We start from the raw sequence: 20151 nt of genomic DNA, 5'->3' as shown, positions 1-20151 counted from the left end.
TCAGAAAGCCATGCCTCTTTTGTATATCTGGGGTGGGGCCCAAGGACAGGGATCCCCCAACCAACAGGGCCAAGGGCCTGAACACCTCACATCTTTCCCCCAGACTATGCGTCAGATGCCCTTTGTGGGTTGGAATGGCAGCCCAGTCAAAGGGGCCTCGTCCACACCTGGGCGTCTCCATGGAGACACACAGCCATCCCAGGGCTGCCTGCTTCCTCCCGTGCATGTTTTTTTCCGTTAATGACTCTGGCATACAAATGCAATCTCTGGGCCTGGGAAGCTGCCAACTCCCTGAGTTCTCTGCCACACTGAGTCCCCGCATCAAGGGGTGGTGGTGGGAGAAACCACCAGGTGTTGCCATGGTGATGCTGTGACATCAGAGGTGCCCCCAGGAAAGGCAAGTGCTTGAGCGAGGTGGCACAGGCATAGCTGGCGCTTCTAGGATGCACTGGGCACTCAAGAGGGACTCGCGGGCAGTAGGAGAGGAGTGGAGAGCAAGGGCTTAAGGAAAAGGACCTAAAAATAAGGCCCTTTTCAAGAAAGGTTCAGAGCAGGGCTCCATATGTCGTCACTGCACAGACATGGTGCTGAGTTCCCTGCACAGCAGAGTGCTTTGTGAGCTGCTCGCCTGCCGACCTGGCCGCCCAGCGGAGGTGAGAATCACCACACCATCACTTCCAAGCTTCTGTGCGCCTGTGGTCACTATGGTAATCCAAGAAGGCGACATAGTGCTCACCGCTTTGCAGACAAGGAAACTGAAGCCCAGAGAGGCCAGTTACCAAGCCGAGGTCACCTGGCCAGCCCCAGCAGAGCTGTGGTTTAAACTGGGTTTGGTCACGGTGCCCACCTCTGCGTGCAGGGAACATGCGCCATCCTGGAACTGAGTTGTGGCATCATCACCTGCAGGAGCATCTGCCCTGGGACAGGGGAGTCAGTCCTCCCTTCTGAAAGAAGCGGCTGGGTCTGGATTGGGGGTGGGCTGGGTGACCTCAGGTCAGTCACTGTACAGGGCCTGTTTCAACCTAGGTATGGGAAAGGGCTGGTGTTGCCGTGAAGATGAAAATGGTATACATGTGGTGTCTCACAGAGCACAAAGAAGGTGCTGGAAGTCACCATGGATGTGGCTACAAGTGACCTCAGATCCCTCATCTACAAGGTGGGATGCTCATCCTGACCCTGGCTTCTCATGGCAAAGACCAGATGAGTAGGTGGATTGGCTGGGCCTTCTGGAATTCTCGTGTGCATGAAGTGCTCGGTCCCATTAGGGGGATGTTCCCACTACAAGGGACTTTGTAAGGTGGGCAGTGAACGCCTCAGTAGGCATAATGGGGTGATAGGGAGTGTTGCGCCCTCACAGACTGAGGGAGGGGGGTGAGCAGGTATACATAAAGGCCCTGGCTCAGGGCCTGCTGAGCTAAGAAACCAGAACGTGACCCAGGTGGTCAGTGTCATCACCATCACCCTCACCCCCAGCCTCACTTTAGCCTGGTCAGACAGCCCACAGTGCCAGGGGGCTCCCACAGGTCAGGAGCAGTGAACCTGGCGCCGCCTCACGTACCATGCTGGCGAAGAGCTCTCCGTCATCATCGCAGGCCACCCCTCCAGGGCTGTAGAGCTGAAACCAGCCGTCTTTGCCGGCCCGCACGCTCAGCAGGCACGAGTGGACCTGCCACAGACAGAAGCGCATCGGTCATTTCCCCGCAGATCCAGCCACACAGAAACACTCTGTTACGTGTAGACGTTAAAGGGTCACCCAAGTCAGTCATTCCCGGCCTTTTGCTAAAGTCCATGCAGGCCTATTGGGGAAGAACTAGGATGTCCACAAACCTGAGTCTTCCTGCCATGCGCCAACCACCCCCGGGACTGAGGGCCAGGCCTGGCGAGGTTAGCTGCCCTAACAAAGCCTGTCTGCGGCCAAGTTAAGGAGAGAGGGCTTCAAAGCAACTGCTGACTGTCCCCTTTTCTCCTGTGCCATTACGGCGTGGGGGATATTCTGTCTGTCTCTCTGGGTCCCTAACTCCTCTCGCTCACTCTCTGCCTTCAGCCCCTCTCACACTTAGATTTCTGTCCCCCCATTAATGACCCTCACTCTCAGGGTGTCTGACCCGTCTGTCTTTGGGTGCCTGCTTCCTCCCTTCCAGAGTTTTCTGCTAACCCCAACCTGATCTTTGTCTCCTAGTTCGGTCTCTGTCCCCTCCTGGCTCTCCGTCCCCTCTCTCTGGTCTCTGTCCCGCTTAATCTCTCTTTCTGGGACTCTGCCAAGCTCTCCTTTTAGGTCTCATTGCACCCCCTTCTGAGTCTGTCCCTCTCCCCTGCAGGTCTTTGTGATGGTGGGGCCAGGAGGAGAGGGGGAGGAGAGTAGTTTTAGTCCATGTAGCACAGGCCTCTCTGTGGCTCTCAGCTTTCTCAGAGCCCCATGTGTTGGTATGTGGGGGTGTGTGGAGGAAATCCACATCCACCTGGCAGCTGTAGCTGTAGAGACAGGCACACCAAGGCCTTTGTTCCATATCTGCCTCCCGCCCTCAGAGAAGAGCCCCGTCTTTCCTTCAGGAGTGAAGGACAATTTGCAGCCAAGAGTCACTTACTCACAGATAGTCAATTGATCACAACCCACACACAAGTAAACAGAAAACACAGGCAGCTGGGCTTTGAATTTTCCCTCTGAGTTGGAAGAATATCAAATGTTAACTTATCTACTTCAAAGAAATCAGGAATCAGGAATATGAAACTCTATTCAACAAAGATCAGCAAGAATTTATAAGAAAATAACTTCGGCTTCTTGGTGGGAGGAAGAAGGAGGCAAAGCAAAGAAAGCAGAAAACACAGGAGGGAGAAGGAAAAGCTATGGGGGAGGGGGAGAGGGGAGGGGGGAGGGGGAGGCCTGGGGCGGAACTTCGCTCCCCAGTCCTCTGCCTCGCCTTTCGCCTTTCCTTTCGGATGCCACCCTGGCTTGAAAACTCCCCCTCCCAGGAACCCCTGTGGGGAAGCAGCTGGTACCACTTTGATTCTTCAACTTCAGAGTATGTTTAAAAAAAAGACTCATTTTCCAGGGGAATTCTGAGAATCTGTCCTTAGGCATGGCAAGGAATGACTTAGGTCTAAGAAGAAGTAACACCATTCCTGGAACTTGACCATTTAAAAGCTCCCGATTGGGCCTCCCTGGTGGCGCAAGGGGTTAAGATGCAACCAGTGAAGCTCTCCACAGCCTCTACAGCATGAGTTCGATCCCCTGGTCGGCCAGGGAGAAACCCACATGGCGCAGCAGACCTCTCCTGTCTCACCCGCTGCTCCCCTCAGCAGTGTACTTCGGTCAGTCTGCCTGTTCTGTTCCCCACTCTGTCTCTGGTGAATCCTCTCATCACCCCCCGACCCTGCCACACCTCCGGTCTATACCCCAGCTCTTGTATACATAAATAAATAAATCTTTAAAAAAAAAAAAGCTCCCGATTTATTGTTTCTGCCTAGAATCGAGGTGTGTTAGAACTAGATCCTCCTGGATCCTTCTAGGATGAAGTTTTGCAGTGTGGCCTGAAGAGACTAACTTGCTCCTGCCTCGGCCCAGTCTACCTTCCTGCTTTGCTGGAGGTGTGCATATGTCTGGGTCCGCCCCCACCTGAGAGTCGCTCCTCCACCTCCCAGGATCCATGTGTGAGGAGAAGGGTGCTGTGGGTCATTCCACCCTCCTCTAAAGGCCCACCAGGCTCAGTGAACACAGGCTCTGGAGCCAGGCTCCCTGGGTCCAAATCCTACCTCAGTCATGTACCTGCTATGTGACTGTGGGGATGAACACTTCAGTTTTCTCAACTCTGAGAGGAGGGTAATGCGGATGTGAAATGGGGAGAATGGCAGCCTCTGCTCAGCGTGTGGCTGGGAGGACTAAATGAGAAAATGCACATGCCTGACACGAGTGGGCACTGAGCAAAAGCTGGCCCTGCTCTGCTGATGCAAGGGAAGGGTCAGGTTGGTCCTCTGCCCATTCTGAGTAACTGCTCACACGCAGGCTCTGGGGAAGAAGGCTGCCTGCTCCTGGGAAGCTTTTTGAAGGGAACCTCTCAAGAAGTCCTGTGGCCTCTATGCCCAGGAAATGAAAAATGGGCTCAGGATGGCAGGACCAGAGAGGATATAGATCCTGTCATGGAGCTGCTTGGAAGGGTTGGTGCCAGCCTGCCCTACATCAAGGCCTGTGCCACAAGGAGAAGCCGCCAGCCAGCAGGAAACCACCTCCGATTAGCTTGAGTTCACAGCAAAGCACTGACATTATAGGCCGAGCCCAGACAATGGGGGCAAGGGAGGTGAGTGTGTGCTAAGTTTATGTGCGAAGAAAGGAGCCCTAGTCAACTGCCCCGAATGCCTGGGTGCCAGGAGGCCCTGGCAAGGCACAGAGGGTAGAGATGCCCATTGTGTTCTACAGTAGCCCAGACACCGAGCCAGCCAGGGAGAGGGTGGCCTCACCTCTTGTCGTGGGTCTTCAGCAAACCTCTGGATCACATACTTTAGTTCCCTAAAGAGAAAGAGAGGGTGGGAGTGGGTCATTCCCAGGGTCCTGGCCTGGGTGGACCAGAACATGGGGTGGAGGGCAGGGTTGGTGGGGTTGGGGCAAGTTGGTAGGGTCAGTGCACATCCCAAGCTCCCCCCAGAAACCCTGGAGGGGCCTGGACACGCGTCACAGGAGGACTTCCAAAGGAAGCTGGTGGCCTCCCAGAATGCATGTGACACAACAACCTGGAAGGAGGGCTGGTCGCTGGGAACATGAGGGACACTGGGACCAGAGGAAGGCAAGGAAGGCACTGCCCAAATACTCACTTGGTGAACTTCTCATGTGCGAGAGCTCTGTGAGGAAAAAAAGGGAACCGGGTTAGCAGGCATTTTCGAGATAGCACAGCAATCCTGAGGAGAGCTTCCTCTGGGGACCCCTGGGCTGCAAGGCTGATTCGGAGACTGGCGAGAAGTTGAGAACGTCACACCAGCATTTGGTCCCTACTGGAAATTGCAGATCCAAGGCCTCTGCGACCAGACTAAGACCCTCATGTCCCCGAACAGCCCCCCGCTGGACCCCTGTAAACAGGAGCGGCACCACCCTGTGCGCTGCACACGGGCACCTGGGATCCAGGTGTGTGGGTTAATTGCCCCACAATTACGGTGCGGCCGCGTTAATTACCGCCTCACAGCAGAGTGGCAACCAGGGACCATCCTCCCAGCCAGTTGCATCATGGGCGCCCCCCACGGGTGTCCCCAGGGCCGCGGGGACAGCGCTCCAGCCAATGACGGCAGCGGCCCGCAGGAGTTGGATTTCTCCGGTCTCAGTCCTGGGGGCCCCAGGGACAGGCAAGGCCAGCAAATGGGGCAATTACTGAGTGTAATGTCCCCCTCAGAGAGCTGCATTTCATAAACACAGGCTAGCTAATGGCTCCTGAGAGAGCCCGGAGCTGCCCCCGGGGACCCCTCCTTCTTCAAATCTATCAAAACAGAGACCTGCCGGCATTTTAGGGCCTGGTTCTTCAGACAAGCCTTCCTCTCGGGCTATTATTCACCAGACCATTTCCTCCCCATTTTCCTGGGATAAATTCAATATTGGGCTAAGGGCCGGCAAGAGAGAGTCGGAAGGTCCATTTGTGGCCCCATCCACTGTGCAGCTCTATAATCACAAGGGGGATCCATCGGGGCACGCTCAGCACGTCACTGTGGAAAGCTCTGCACGTGCATTACCACCTGATTTTCACTACCGCCCTCCGAGAGAGGAGGTGCCAGTGTCACCGTGCCACCTGACGCGCAATGAAAACTGCTGACTTCGCTGTGCGCCAGGCAGGAGAGACACACTAGAGCTAAGTGAATCCTCCTCACGATGCCCTGATGTGGCTCCTGAGATTTCCCCAGTTTGAGAGGGGCTGCCTCCCCGGGGACCCCACAGCTGAGGCCCAACATCTTCATCTCTGCCTTTATCTGTGTGCCCGCAGGGCGGCCTGGTGTGGCCCAAGTTTTTCTCATGGGTTGGTCAGAGGGCTGCACGTGGGACTTACTCTTTGGGGAATGGAATGGGTTGAAGCAAGCTGGCCAGAGATGGTCTCCAGTCATCATAGTCCGACCTGGAATGAGAAGGGACATGGTCAGCCTTGGTCTGGTGCACAGTGCGTGTCCACCCACGGACCAGGGATGGGGTCTGGCAGAGTCCTGTGGCATGGCCAAGTGACCTGACAGAACCTGCCAGCCCTCCAGCTCCCCAGGACACCACCCCTCCTCATGCTGAATGCAGTCTCCCTCATCGCTCATCCAGCTTTTGACAATCGGGGTGTTATGAGCCTAACTGCGTTCCTCCGTAATTTATATGTTAAAGTCCTCAAAATGTGACAGTCCTCTGAGATGCGGGTCTTCAAAGAGGTAATAGAGGTTACTTCTGGTTTCTGGAGGGGTCTTCCTCACCTTTCCAGTAACACAGCATTGTAAAGAAGTGGCTTTTTCTGCCAGCTCCCAGCTGAGATGCTGAAGGCCCCACAGAGGGGGAAGAAGGCATGGGGCATGGCAGCACCTTGCTCTAAGGACAGATGGGCCATCACCAGGCACCCAGAGGTCACACATCCCCAGTTAACATACATAAATGCCCCTTAAAGTACGAATTAGCACAACCCCCATTTTGTAGGTGAGGAAAACCAAGGCTCAGAGAGGTTTCAGATTGGCACAAGTCAGCACCTGGCACGGGGATGTGATCTCAGATGTCTCTGAGCCTGTGAGCCTGCCCGTTCCTACCCCCACTGCCCTGACATGGACTGTGCCTCTAACCAGCCCTCTCTGCCCCATCCTGGCTTCTCTGATCTCTCTGGCTCTGTTGAGAACCTTCTGCAGAGCAGAGGGAGAATACTGCCCTGCCTAGTGGAACAGCAGCTGGGCCTGGGCAGCCTCACTCAGTCCAGAGAATGCCCTGTGATGGCTCCCTGGGTGAGGCTGTGAGGTCTGCAAAGGGGACCTGGGGATCTGAGGAGTGGGGAGGGCTAAGGATAGAGTGAAGTTGGGAAACCAGTGGGAAAGCCACAGGTCTTTCCAGAAGATGGTGAATGAGATGCCTAATGCAGAGCTTAATGTTCAGAAAGGCCCAGGAAGCAAGGCGTTTGTAAACACTTAATTCTGCTTCACTCCTGCCATGCAGTCAGGAGATCAGTCTCTCCCAAGTCCCAGCAGATGGCCCAGGGTTTTTAGAATCCCTGGTGAGAAATGAGTGGCCATGACCCCTGAGGCTAGGGACCTGGGCAAATCCTTCCCCCTCCACCTGCCCATCTTCCCATCATCCCATGGGGGACCTGCCAGGGCTGTGAGCAGACCAACTGACCTCAGAGGTTCCAGGGAGCTTCAAGTTTCTTTGGAGGGGCCTGGAGCCCCAGACACTCACATTTGTGAGCTTCTCCACAGAAGGATTAATCTACACACACACACACACACACACACACACACACACACACACACACACACACACACACACACACACACACACACACACACGTGTTTGTTGCTCTGCATCAGGTACATGGAACCCCTGCCAGAAGCCGGCTTGCACAGGTGCTAACTGAGGTGACAAAGCACCTGTCCTGGCCTCAGCCTGCAGATGCCAGGTGCTGGGATGAAGGCTTGGCACACATTGACGCACTAAATCTCCAGGCAGCTCGGAGGAGCAGACATCATTGACAGAGATCCTCATCCCTACCTCACAGCTGGGAAACGAAGGCAGGGAGCAGCAGAGTCATCTTCCCAAATTGTACAATCATAGAAATGCTGGGAGGGAGGGAGTCTGGACAGACTCTGGCTGATGCCCAGCCCCGGGCATTCCACCAAGGAGGTGGTCCTCCCACCCACTGCCACAGGCACTAGCACAGACCCTGTGGCCCACTGGAAGAGCGATGGGTGAGTGGACCATGAGGAGCACCTAGTCACAGTGCAGCCTGCGGCCAGAGGAGTCTGCTGAGGAACAAGGATGTTGAATGGGGTCCAGGGGCACCCACACAGGGCCGCAGTAGACCCCGGTGCGCCAATCTCCCTATCCACCTCCCAGCCCGGTGGAGTCTATGTCAGCCCTTCCTTGTACAACAGTTTCCAGACCCAATAGCAGCAGCCCCCCCAGTCCTGGACTCCCCTGCCCAGTCCCCAACTCCTGTCTCTTCTCAGGAGAGTTGGGGAGTCTGGTGGGGGGGGGCATCCTTTGCTGGGCTTGACTGTCCTGGGTGAGGGATGGTGACCTTTCCTGGGACCTCCTCAGGGCCTGTCTTTGACATTGCAGTCATGCTGCAATGCCCAGTCCTCAGGGCAAACCCACATCAGTCTGCATTGTTCCTCAAGGCCCCAAGGGCTGGGGCTTCTTCCAGCTAAGCCACAGCAGCCTATCATGGCTCTTTTTAAATCTGGGCGTTCAGAAAACAAAACAGGTAGATGAAGCAAGCTGAGCAGAAAAGAATAGCTGTGTCTGCCACTTTCTTGGGAGGGCCGGTCTCACACATGCCCACGGCTTCCGACAGCCCACCCCACTGGGCATGGGTGCAATGCCACTGTTTTAGCAGTTGGTGATAGATTCAGAGGGACTGAGAGGGGCATTAGCACAGGGACTGGCCCAGCGCAGGCACGCAGTCACCATGTCACGGAAGAACTAGTAAATGGGTAAACTGCACAGAGGTGCCCGGCAGGAATAAAGCTGGACTCCAAACTATGCTAGAACCCTGACCTGTGCTGTCCAGGCCACGGCTCTTCCATTGGGCCACCCAGCCTGAGCTTACAGGGGTACGTTTTCAGGGCTATCTTGACCTGTGCTGGGAACAGTTTTTCTTTTCAAGGTATCCAGGGAATATTTGGCAACTTATGTTCATTTCAAAGGTGTCAGGTTTTAACAAGAATAGGCCTTCCTACAACAACACAACTAATTGGGATCTATGCCTTTTAGGGCGCTGGCTGTGGGGTAGGCCACACTGCCCAGCCTCAGGGACCAGCTGCCACATCATGAAATTCTCATTAAGTTTTTGGAAGAAGACACCCACATTACAGACAAGAACACTGAGGCCTAGATGAGTCAGGCCGCAGCCACAGTTACACAGAGGCTGAGGCTGGAAGGCTGTTTCCTCCATTCTCAGATGCATGCTTCTGGCCAGCTGTGTGAGGAATAGATTCTACAAAATCAACGATGCAGTTCACCCTCATGGCATCTTAGAGTGAATGCAGATGTACTCAGAAAGTGTGGTAATCCCGTTGCCTGGCATCTTGCCCTGGAAGGAGCCATGCCCTCCGATCTCATGCTAATGCCTGGAGGTGCTGGGTTTCCCCCAGGACCAGCTACTCACCCAGGGTCCCAAGCTAACACTGCTGTCCGTGGACCCTGAACCCAGCACTGGCTCAGAAACCTGTGCTTTTCCCTTGTATCATATTGGTGAGTGCTCTGAGCTGCTGGGACTTTGTGGCTCCACCATGTCTGGGGTCCCCTCAGGGGCCAGTGACTCCAGAAGTAGCAGGTAAGACACGGAAGTTGTCCCCGAAACGCATTCTGGGCTCCCCCAAGGTAAAGAAGCTTTGAGAAGTATAAACCCTGCCTGGTAGAAAGACCCAGGCAATGTGAGCTCAGCTCTGGACAGAGATCAGGAGCACCTCCCAGGCCCTGGCCTGTCCCTCCCAGCAGGGGGAGGTGCAGCGGGAGGTCTGGGGGCAGGTTGGGGAGAACAGAGTCCTCATTCAGGAGCACGCTTATAAAGAAGGGGAAAAATTGTGTGTCGACTACATGACGAAACTCAAACCCTGAAGGCTATATGAGCAGTCAGAGTTGGAGCCAAGGCCTGGCAGTTCCAGGTATTTAGGAAACAGCAGGAGTCAGGGAGGAAACCAGACCAGGGTTGTCTCAGCCTGGTGGGTCCTGCCTCAACCAGAGTGGCTTAAACTAAGTTGTCCCCTGAAGGGCTGACTCCACTGCTGGGAGAAAGTGGGGACCTCCTGCCTTGAAGAAACTGAGCGATGTTTCAGGAAATGCTCTCTGAGTGGAACTTGGAATTCCTCTGGCCTTGGGGGGTGGGGGAGGAAGAGGCTATATTCCATGTTGCTTCTAGCAAGGCTGGAATGACCCCGGGTTCCTCGTTTCTCTCAGGGCCCAAGCAGGGATGAAGGAAGCCTTTGGGTACCCTGCATCCCAATTCCCCTCCTAAAGACAAGGAGCCACATGCACATGTGCGGTGTGTCTGCTCACTTTCAAAGACACGATTTCTAGCATCACACAACTGATGCTTGGGGACGGTGGCAATGTGCCCAAAGCACCCAGCTCTGAAGTGAGGCCACCCAGAGCAGACCCAGGCCTTGGCTCCTGCTCCACAGCTGTTCCCACCAGCCAGGCCTGCATGCAGCCTGATCCGAGGGCCACTGCCCTAAAGGACACTCCCTTTACAGAAGACTTCTAAACGTCCACACAGCAGATGTGCACACACAACTACACAGACCCAAACATGCCTGGCCACAGACACAGCCCCCAAAATAAAGTATCCTGTACACATACAACCACACCGAGCATACAGCATGCATGGATCACACGACACAGAAACAGAAACACACCCACAAGCACATGCATACATACACGAACACACTCTTGTGCCTAAATACTCAGATCCTCATGCCTGTACTCAGCCACTCAAGTACAAAAGAAACACAAATGCACAGACAAACCCACACATATACCCCTACAGAGAAACCCACATATACCCCACACTCAAGTCCTCAATTCAGACACACACTTGGGCAACCACACAGCCACTGTCAAGCCACACACCCCCACAGCCACTGAAACATGCACAAGTTGCCCACAAACTCAGTGGGCCAATTAGGCTGCTCCACACACTCATTGCCATGCACAACTCAGCAGGTGTGTGCACTCACACACACACTTTCAAACTTACAGACACACATGTACACTTGATGCCTGACACATATGCCCAGACGCTCAAGCATATAAGCACACAGTCTTGCACGCACCTCACCACACACACACACTCATGCACACTCAACATGCTGGACCTGGCCTGCCTCCAACGGGCAGACACAGCCGAAACCAGCTGTCCAGTCACATCCCCTGCCCACCCCACCAGTGGCAAGCACTCAGAAGGCACACTCACAGCAGCTTGAGGATTTCCACGTAGCAGCCGAGCGTGCGGTCGGCCTGGGGGCCCAGCTCGATGCTCATGGTGCTGCAGGCGGGGCTGACCATGAGGCAGTCGATGAGGTTGGGCTCGCTGTCGTTGCCCACGCTGGCCGTCAACGCCGGCTTGGCAGTGCTGGTGTGCTCCACCTCCACGTGGATCTCGCTGGAGGCCACGACCACCGACTTGAGCCGCGCCTCGGACAGCGTGGCTTCCTGAGACACCAGGTCCGGGCTGGGGTGCAGAAGGCGCAGAGGTAAGGTGGGTTTCCGGTCACAGGGCTGCTGGCAGCCGTTCCTGATCTCCTTCAGGCTGGGGGAATTGTCGCGGCTGGGGGAAGAGACAGAACAGGGCTGTGAGAAGTTATCAGCCACAGGACCCGGTGGCAGTGCTGTAAGCTAGCATGATCCCGCCTACAAGCGAGGAAACAGGTTTGGTCAGGGTAAGTGGCTTGTTCAGGCCTCAAGACAGGGAGAGGTGGAGATGGCAAACAAACTGAGACTTGCCGCCAAGGCCCATGCCATAGCCCCAGCACACAGCAGGAGCGCAACGCTGTGGAATGAATGCATGAATGTCCATCTCGAGGCCATTCCCACAAAGCCCTCCATGTTCATGCCACCCCGATGCCTGTCCTGGCCACATTCCTGACGTGTTATGAGACCTACCAAGTCATTTTGCTTCTAGTAGTTTCCGGTAGTCTGTCTCCCAGTCCCCACCCAACCCTACCGCCATCATGTCCTCCAGGGCAAGGCCCAGCATCCCGCTCCACTGCCCCACTCTCAGCCTAATGAGAAAGTTCAGCATCCTCCCTGTGCGCTCACACCAAAGAGAGCCCACACCCCAGAATTCTAGGCCCCTGGAGCTGGGAGGTCCCTCTCATCTGCAGGTCTTAGCAGCACTCCTATCATGCTTGGCGAACCCCCCACTTGCAGCATCTCCACCTGCCTGGAGAAACGATGCTTGTGTTAATAGGTGGCCGCTGTGAAAGGGCTTATGGCATCATGGAATGTCACCATTGTCTGGGAAACGCTGGGCCTGACATGACAACGCCAGACCTCAATGGCAGGACTTATCAAGCACTGAGCCAGTGCCTTCCCCCATTGAGCATTCCAGCAACAGGCTCCCTTCGTGGCACTACTGGGCCACCCCAGGCTAAGCGCTACCACACGGACGCTCTCAGGGATCTCTGAACAGTGGGGATGAGCGTCTCACCACTATAGGCAAGGCAAGAAGCTCCCTAAGGTCAGGTGACCTGCCCTTCAACACAGCTTGGGAATGGAGGGGGCTGGGATTTGAAAGTGCAGGCCCCTCATACCATGTGTAGCCCTGCTCCATGAAATCTGCCTTCATCCCTTGCACCCACAGCCCTGCCCCTTCCTGCCCCTGACAACCTTCTAAACTGGAGCTCGCCCCCTGGCTGGACACCAGTGTCTCGTGAAGGCCAATCAGGCTGCTCGCCTGGTCCATCCCCCAGCGCGGCAGACACACATGGCTGTGCTGCCTGGGGACCAGCATGCTGCTCTGGCACAAGGACTGGCGACGTGGCTGGGAATCTTTGGAGCCGCTCCGAAGACACAGAGGGTCTTCCATAAAAGTACACGCCACGAGCCAGTCCTGAGCTGGGCCCACCAAGCGTGTTTAATAAATACACTTTGAACAAAATCCATCGGCTCAAGTCCGAGAATTCTACGGTTGATGGAAGACTGTGTGTGGTCCGTGGGCGGAGGGGTGGTGTAACTATCTCTTTGGGTTTAGAGCTAATTTGCTACCAAATGTTCAACACTCCTTCTTCCTTTGTTTGCCTTTGCTGGGATTTAGGAGTGGATTTTCAAGGCTGTTTGGCTCAGATTGGGTGATTTTCCAGCGAGCTACACTAACCTGGGTCAAGTTGTCTGTTCCTCTGTGTGTGGGTACATCATGTACCAACCGAGAGCACTGTGGACAGGCCTGGAGGACATCACGGCCTTTATCTTCCAGAGACTGACCAATGAGCCCGGGAAAGGGCAGCATCGCGGCCCTCAGGTTGACTCCCGAGTTGCTAACACTGTCACTTGGAACCCAAACTACTGTGGGCTTGAGGGCTGGGCTGTTGTGAGCCGGGAGGTGGGCCAGGCCCGTGTGGGAGGGAGCAGCAGCCGCTAATGGCTCCTGCGCAGTTAACCTTCCCAGTCAGGAGCCACCAGAGGGGAATCTGGAAAGTGATATCCCATCAAGACCCTTCTCCACCTAATGCTTACCAACAACTGCGGTGCTCTCAGAGTAAAAACAGGAATTTCGAGAAGCCAGGTGGTACACTCTTCTCCTGGCCAGGCCTTCCTCTGCAATTTCCCTTTGCTTCTCTATCCCCCTTTGCTCTAGTCACACTCAATTTTCTTCATTTCCCGCCCTGCAGTGACCTTTAGTGAGCAGCAGAATCATCCGTGCAGTTTGCCAAGAATGCAGATTCCTGGGCCAGACCCAGAAATGCTGAGCCCAATAAGAAGCACGTTAAAGAAGCAGCCTGGGGTTTCTGAAGCAGGCGTACGGGACCACAGCTAGAAACCTGTGACGGATGCAACTCTATCTGCACTGCTGTTGCTGTTTCCACTGCAAGGCTGTTCCCTCTGCCTGCTTCAGGTCTCTGAAGCACCCCCACAAAGGGTCTTACCTGTCCCTCCCCCCACCACCACCCCTGCCTTCCCTTTACGCAAATTTACGCAAAGGCTTTCAACTCTGGCCACACACTTGACTTGTCTGGGGGAAGTTGGGGGTTGGAAAAAAAACAATAAGCAAACCCCCAAAAGATCATCCCAAAGACATCAGAATCACAGTGGATGGGGGCCTGGACAATTCTTTGCTTTTTTTTCGAGATACAACCAGTGGAATGATGGTAAATGTGTAATAACCAGGTCTTCAGCAAAATGGAGCCCCAATGTGTAGTGTTTGCCAATTTCCTTGGTGTAAGTCATCCCACCAGGCCAGAATCCAAGTTTTTGAGTACCATCCCTGACTGTGGGTTTGGAGCCTGGGGCACTTGAATATGAAGTGGTCAAACACACAGATCCCAGGGTGGAGCTGCAAGGTTTTAACCCCCCACCTCCTGACCCCTCACTCATCATCCACCAGGCTAGCACTTCCTAAGCTTGGCGCTACTAACATGTGGGGCCAGATAATTCTTTGTGGGACACTGTTCTGCATATGGCAGTGTGTCCAGTGGATGCCGGCACCCAGACCCCTGCCCCACGTGTGGGAACCCAAATATCTAGCGAGGGGAAAACTGCCCCCAGTTGAGAACCACTGATCTGGGTTGATACGTGAAACATCTCCAGGACTCAGAAACTTCTCACATACTCTGTCTGCCACCCAAACTCTGCCACAACAGTGGGCACTATTCTCACCACTGTCCCTACCAATTCCTTTTGCCTGTTCTGAACTTCACGAAAAAAGTATCATACCATATGTGCCCCCAGATCTCAGTTACCTAGCCACATTTTGATTGCTTTGGAATTGTGCAGTGTACCACCTCAACAACCGGACAGGGTGATTGTCGGACATGCTACCTGTACCCTGCACATCACATCCTTTCCAGCGGCCCCAAAAGTCACTGCAGAAAGCTCTACATGTACTAATAGCATTCATGTCACCCTGCATCCCAGGAGCAATCTGTGAATGGGGAGAAAAGAGCTGGTGAGTAACTACCCCAGTGCCATCACCCTTCAAGGGAATGGCTTTGCATGGTTCAACAGTCTCCCAGGAAGTCCTAGGGGGCTTGCACAGGGGCCTGCAGAGATCACCTGCTTTTACTGCTGGCTGTCCTCCCTTCCCAGCCTGCCTTTCAGTGCTTCCTTCAGTAATTTTCTTAGGAAATTGCTTGCACCCAAGCCCTGGGATCCAAGACTGAGACCCTGCCATGCCCTCTTCTGGCCCCTCGCTACCCACTGCTCTGTTTTCTCACCATCTGACATGATCCCCCATATTCACTGGCATGGGCTCCCCTCTGGCAGAAGCTCCAAGGGTGGGGAATCTGCAGCCTCATTTTCTCCCCAGCACCTAAAACTGTGCCTGGCACTCAGCAGGCACTGAAGACATATGTGCAAACCCCAGGCAAAATAAAGTCTATGGAAGGAGAGTACATTTACTGCCACCAGTGTACACACAGGCACACACACATATACCTGCAATGTGACACATGTGCCAGGTGGTGAAAAAGCCTCAGAGCAAAACACTTGTTCCTAAAGCCAAGTCAACACGATGGCCTGTGTCACTGGTACTGGTCCGCCCGGTTTGCTTTTCTGGGAAATATCTGAGGGCTGGGCCCTGGAGTCACCAAGCACAGGGGCCTTGGGGTCACACTGGGTTAGGCTCAATGAGAGCCACTCCACCTCCCTGGCCCAGTCAGGCGTGGACAAGCCACTGTCTCCAGGGACTTGGCCTCCCTGTCCCCACACTGGGTGGAAGTGGCCCTTGGGAGCAGCAGGACTGACCTGTTGATGAACTCTTCATAGCAGGAGTAGATGGCAGCCAGGCACACAGCCACCAGGTTGGGCAGCACCCGGGGGTGGGGGCAGTGCCCTGTGGGACCATGCATGCTAGAAGAGAGCAGAGGAGAGGGTGAGCAGGTGGCTTTGGGGGTGTCTGTTGCCAGGAGTTGGGGCCAGTCAGCACAGTTGGGGGGTGATGGAGCCCTTTCTGTGAAAACTTGGCAACACAAGGTGTGGGACCTGGCTGCCATGGGCAGGCAGCAGAGCTGAGCTTCAGGCCATGGGCTCTGGGTCCAGGGTACCTGGCTCAGGTCCAGCTGAGTGGTCTTCTCAGGGGAATAAACTCCCACTCAGTTTCCTTTGCTGAAAAGTGGGGACAATGGCCTATCCTCTATGGGCTAAAATTAGGGTCCAAAGACTTAGCCTACAGGGCTGTAAGTAGCTGACCAGCCAGGATTATGCCTGGGGGCTCTAGAATGATAATTTGTCACACCTTCCTTTACTCTCAAAAGCAGTCTGCTTTTAAAGAAAAGTTACAGTCACCCTGGCAGAGGGGCAGAGGTATACTGAGTCCGCATCACTATTAATCAGGGCTGTTGCTGTGCCTGTTGACTCTTCTGTGAAATGGGGCCGACACCCCTACACCCAGGGCTGCTTGGGTCCAGGGACAATGTGTGTAATATCCCTGGAAAATCGCTGTGGGCACTGAACAAAGCTGCACTGCAGCCCCAGGGTGAGGGGTCTGTAGAAATACTCATCCTTGAGGGAGTAGCACTCCTCGACTGAGCAGTAGGCACTGTGCTAGGAATGTCCTCATATATCATCTTAATTGCACAACACCCTGCGGGTATTGGAGGAAGCAGGATCAGAGAGGTACAGCAACTGGCTCAGTGTCACACAGCAAGTAAGTGCCTCCGTCCCCAAGTGGTTGTGAGGTGACAGTGAAGACCCTTATAGAAGATGAGAATCTCAGGTCCTCTGGGTATCAATGAAGCAAGGGGTTGTGCGCCATAGAGGAGAGGTGGTCAGGGTGGGGAAGGGTGGAGCAGGGAGACCCACCTCTGAATGAACTTCTTCACCACTTCCATCCCCGCATTGAGCTCGTTCAAGGCAAGGATGTACTCCTGAGTAAACAGCCTCAGTCTCGGGCACTTCCCAAAGTCCTGCAGAGAAAGAGGAAGGTAGAGGTTGGGACTGGCTCTAGGTGAGCTATTGGTGCAAAGGCAGTGGGTAAATACCAATCAGCCATGTCTGCGCTCTAGAACAAGCACATTTTTCACTTCAAAGAACTGGCCCTTCACACGATTACAGCCTGCTTCATGGCTGCCTGTGGAAACCAGGATGTGTCCAGCTGTCAGAGGGCCTCTTGGCACTTGGCCCCCAGGGTGGCAGGGTTGCATGCCACACAAGCCCATGCCAGGCCTTCTCTGTGCACAGCTATGAGGTCCTGCACATGTCAAGCCAGGCCTCCAACAACCCCCAGGGAAGCTAGAACTCTCCTCTGCAGCCACCAGAGAGCTTCTGGGCCCCGAGTTCTGTGAACTATCACTGGGCTTCCAAAGGAGACAAAGTTACCTTGAACAAACGTTAACTCCCAGTGTCCCAAACAACGTCATCCTCAGGGAAGAGGACACCTGCTCCTTCTCCCAAGCGAACAAAAGAGGTGACCCAAAGGCAGAGGTGGCCCCAGGTGGGGACAGTGCCTGCTGTGGGCTCCTCCTGCTCTTGGCTGATGCAGTTACCTGCTGGACCCAGGACAGTAGGGAGGTGGTGTCCCGATGTGGCACCTGGGAGACCAGTATGACAACAAAGGAGGCTCCAGACTCATCTGTCCCTTTTCCTACCCCGCTCAGTAGAAAACATCAACCTGGATGAGGACTCTGACCTAAAATCAAGACTCTCTCAGGGATCTCCCTGAGCCTAGGGCCCTTGTGAAAGTCCTGAGTGGAATGCGCGTGCAGCTCACAGGAGCAAGTTTCTAGAACTGCTACTTCACCTGGAGTCACCAGGGCTGAATCAGGGTCCTTGAGAGAGAGGAGCTCATCCACACACATCTTACCTAATGCATGGCTCCCTCACACGGCACAGGCCACAGAGAAAGCTCAGAAAGAACGCAGGTGTACAGGTGTACATAAAATGCATACATGCACACCCTGATTGATACATGTGTATGCTTACGTGCATGCACTTGCTCCTATACTCACACACATACACACACACACACACACACACACACACCCCTCTGCATGAAGAAAAAACTGATATTTGGCTGTGCTTTGATACTGAGGAAAGCCCAGGCTCCCCGTCCCGAGGGAAAAGCATGACAAGAAAACTGTGTGGCCTTGGGTGGTAATTCCCCTCTCAGCACCCCACTGCAGTGAGGGCCGTAGAACACATTTCCAAACCCCCCTCTACCTCCTGGGCTCTGTGAGTATATAAAAACTGAGTCAGCTGGGCCTGTTAATGACATGGGCCACCATCATTGCTACTGGATTTCTGGCTCATGAAGGTTATTTCCTCGGAAGTGGACATAACAAATGGGTCCAGCAGCCTCTTGTCATGCAGGTGAGGACATTTTTCCTCTGGAAGAATCAACTTTCCTCCCTTGGAAAGTAAGAGGTCAGGTCACCCAATGGTCCACTTGGGACCCTGTGCAAGGTCTGGCTCCTTGATCCCCAAAGAGAGCACTCCAGTGAGTGCTCACTCCAGTGAGGGGTCCAGTTGTAGCTGGGGTAGAATAAAGAATTGTTCGGGTCAAATCTCCCGGGGACACACTAAAGGACTGCTTCCATTTATGTCTTTTTTTGTTTTGGTCCAGCTAGGGATACTTTTAGAGACTCAGCCTTACTAAGCTTCAGTTTGCTCATCTGTGGAATGGGGGATACTTGGTATACTTGTAAGATGTGCACCCTGAATAGGGCACTCTCTGCACACCACTGTGGGATATGTTTTCTCTCATTTCCCAAATGTTCAAATACCTCTTCCATGAGAAATGGTGCCCGAGGGTGCAGGGGAGTCACCGTTCATGCCAACGTGCTAGGTGTGTGGTTGGGGGCAGGTGAGGCACACGCACTGAGCTGGGACTGGACCCCCCACACCAGCCGACGACCCCAGCTCCAAATCAGTGCATCAGCCCCGGGACAGTGACTAAGCTCTGGGGAGCACTGGGACAGCAGTTCTCTGCCGACACAGCTCATGGCGTGTAATTAGTAGACGCCAAGTGCAAAGTGGGAGCGTGATGCCTCAGAGCATCTCTGGGCGCTGAGGTCACTTAGGGGGAGGTGCTTTCCAAGTGCAGTGGGGGTCCTTGATCCTTGCCAGGCCCCAACAGAATGCTATAAATTCTGGATTTGCCCTGTAGCTGTTCTATTTATTCAGATTATTATTATATGGTCTACATTCATTCTAGATCCATAAAACTAACCAAATATAAAGGAGCTGTCATATGGCTAGGCTGTGGGAGGCTGCCTGAATTTTGACTTTTTTCCCTTTTTAGGTCAAATGTTTCCCAAGAACCCTTACTGAAGAGTTTATTGACTACTAAGGAATATGCAAAAATGTGTATGTGACTGAGGAGGCCTGGGCCTGGCCAAGTGCCCTGTCAGGCACAAGTTGTAAAGGGAAACAGTCCAGAAATTGTGGAACCTTTATTCAGGATTCTGAAAGGGTCTGGCCCTCACTTCATACACATCCACGAGTGATTTGAGGTTAACAAACAGATCCTTCCCATTGAGCTGGCAAAGCCAGCGTGCATCCTGCCTGAACTACCTAGGCCCAAACTAAGGCAGAAATTCATCCTCCCCCACCAAAAAATGGGGAGCTTCCTCGTTAGTCCTGGAGAAAGAATCAGACGGGGTATCCCTCTCCCCTGTGTTCATCCTGAATCAAGGAGGATCACTGCAATAAGCAAAAATTCACTTACGGTGTTTGATCACTTAAGATAGAGAATGGTAAATAAGAGGCATATGGTACCACCATGGTTCACTTGGTGGTGGCTGCCTGGTATGAGGTGTTGAGAAAGATGGTGTAGCTATGTCTGTGGTGGGCAGGAAGATTGCTGAAATAGACTGATGATGCCTGCCATGAGCATGGATGGGGTGGGAGTGACACACATATCAACACTCCATTCCTGACTGGAGAAGGGGACACACAACGTCCCTTAGGGTCACAGTGTGCAGACAGGAAAGTTACTTCACTGTTTGCAGGTCACTTTCTCAGAGTTGTTCCCTTGTGCTGAATCTTGACATGGCCAGGGCAGGGGTCATGGACTTGGACACCCCACAACTGATGCAGAGGCTGACAGCGCTATTTTATACAGATGCCTCCAAGGCATGCAGGAACCTCAGGCCAGACTAGCAGCTGGCTCAGGAGAGCACACTGGACACCAGCCCTTGCTTCAGACTGCCTGCTCCTCAGCTCCCCCAGGGGCACTCACAGGTGCCAGAGTCGCCCATGGTGCTGGTGGGTCTTGGCCTCCTCATCTGAGAACAGAGATGACGGGCTGTCATGAGGGTTAAATGGCATGCACGCTTGAGTGCCAGGCCATGTCTGGC

At 54.2% G+C, this 20151-nt stretch overlaps 1 protein-coding gene across 2 annotated transcripts in view; it reads right to left on the bottom strand.

Annotated features, from left to right (window-relative positions):
- The window catches only part of CMIP (c-Maf inducing protein), a 198206-nt gene that overhangs the window by 9648 nt on the left and 168407 nt on the right, over positions 1–20151 (bottom strand). For both annotated transcript variants that reach the window (XM_054697019.1, XM_037516223.2), the window contains 7 exons: positions 16658–16761; positions 15602–15706; positions 11115–11468; positions 6018–6083; positions 4804–4830; positions 4453–4501; positions 1559–1666 (listed from right to left, as the gene is read on the bottom strand). In XM_054697019.1, the coding sequence (XP_054552994.1) occupies positions 1559–1666; positions 4453–4501; positions 4804–4830; positions 6018–6083; positions 11115–11468; positions 15602–15706; positions 16658–16761 (813 nt within the window). The remainder of the gene's footprint in view (positions 1–1558; positions 1667–4452; positions 4502–4803; positions 4831–6017; positions 6084–11114; positions 11469–15601; positions 15707–16657; positions 16762–20151) is intronic.

The sequence above is a fragment of the Talpa occidentalis genome, unplaced genomic scaffold (genome assembly GCF_014898055.3).
Source record: "Talpa occidentalis isolate TD23 unplaced genomic scaffold, MPIMG_talOcc4v2.1 talOcc4.17, whole genome shotgun sequence".
NCBI classification, from domain to species: domain Eukaryota; kingdom Metazoa; phylum Chordata; class Mammalia; order Eulipotyphla; family Talpidae; genus Talpa; species Talpa occidentalis.
Note: the sequence above shows the minus strand (reverse complement) of the source record. Positions and strands in the feature narration are given on the sequence as shown.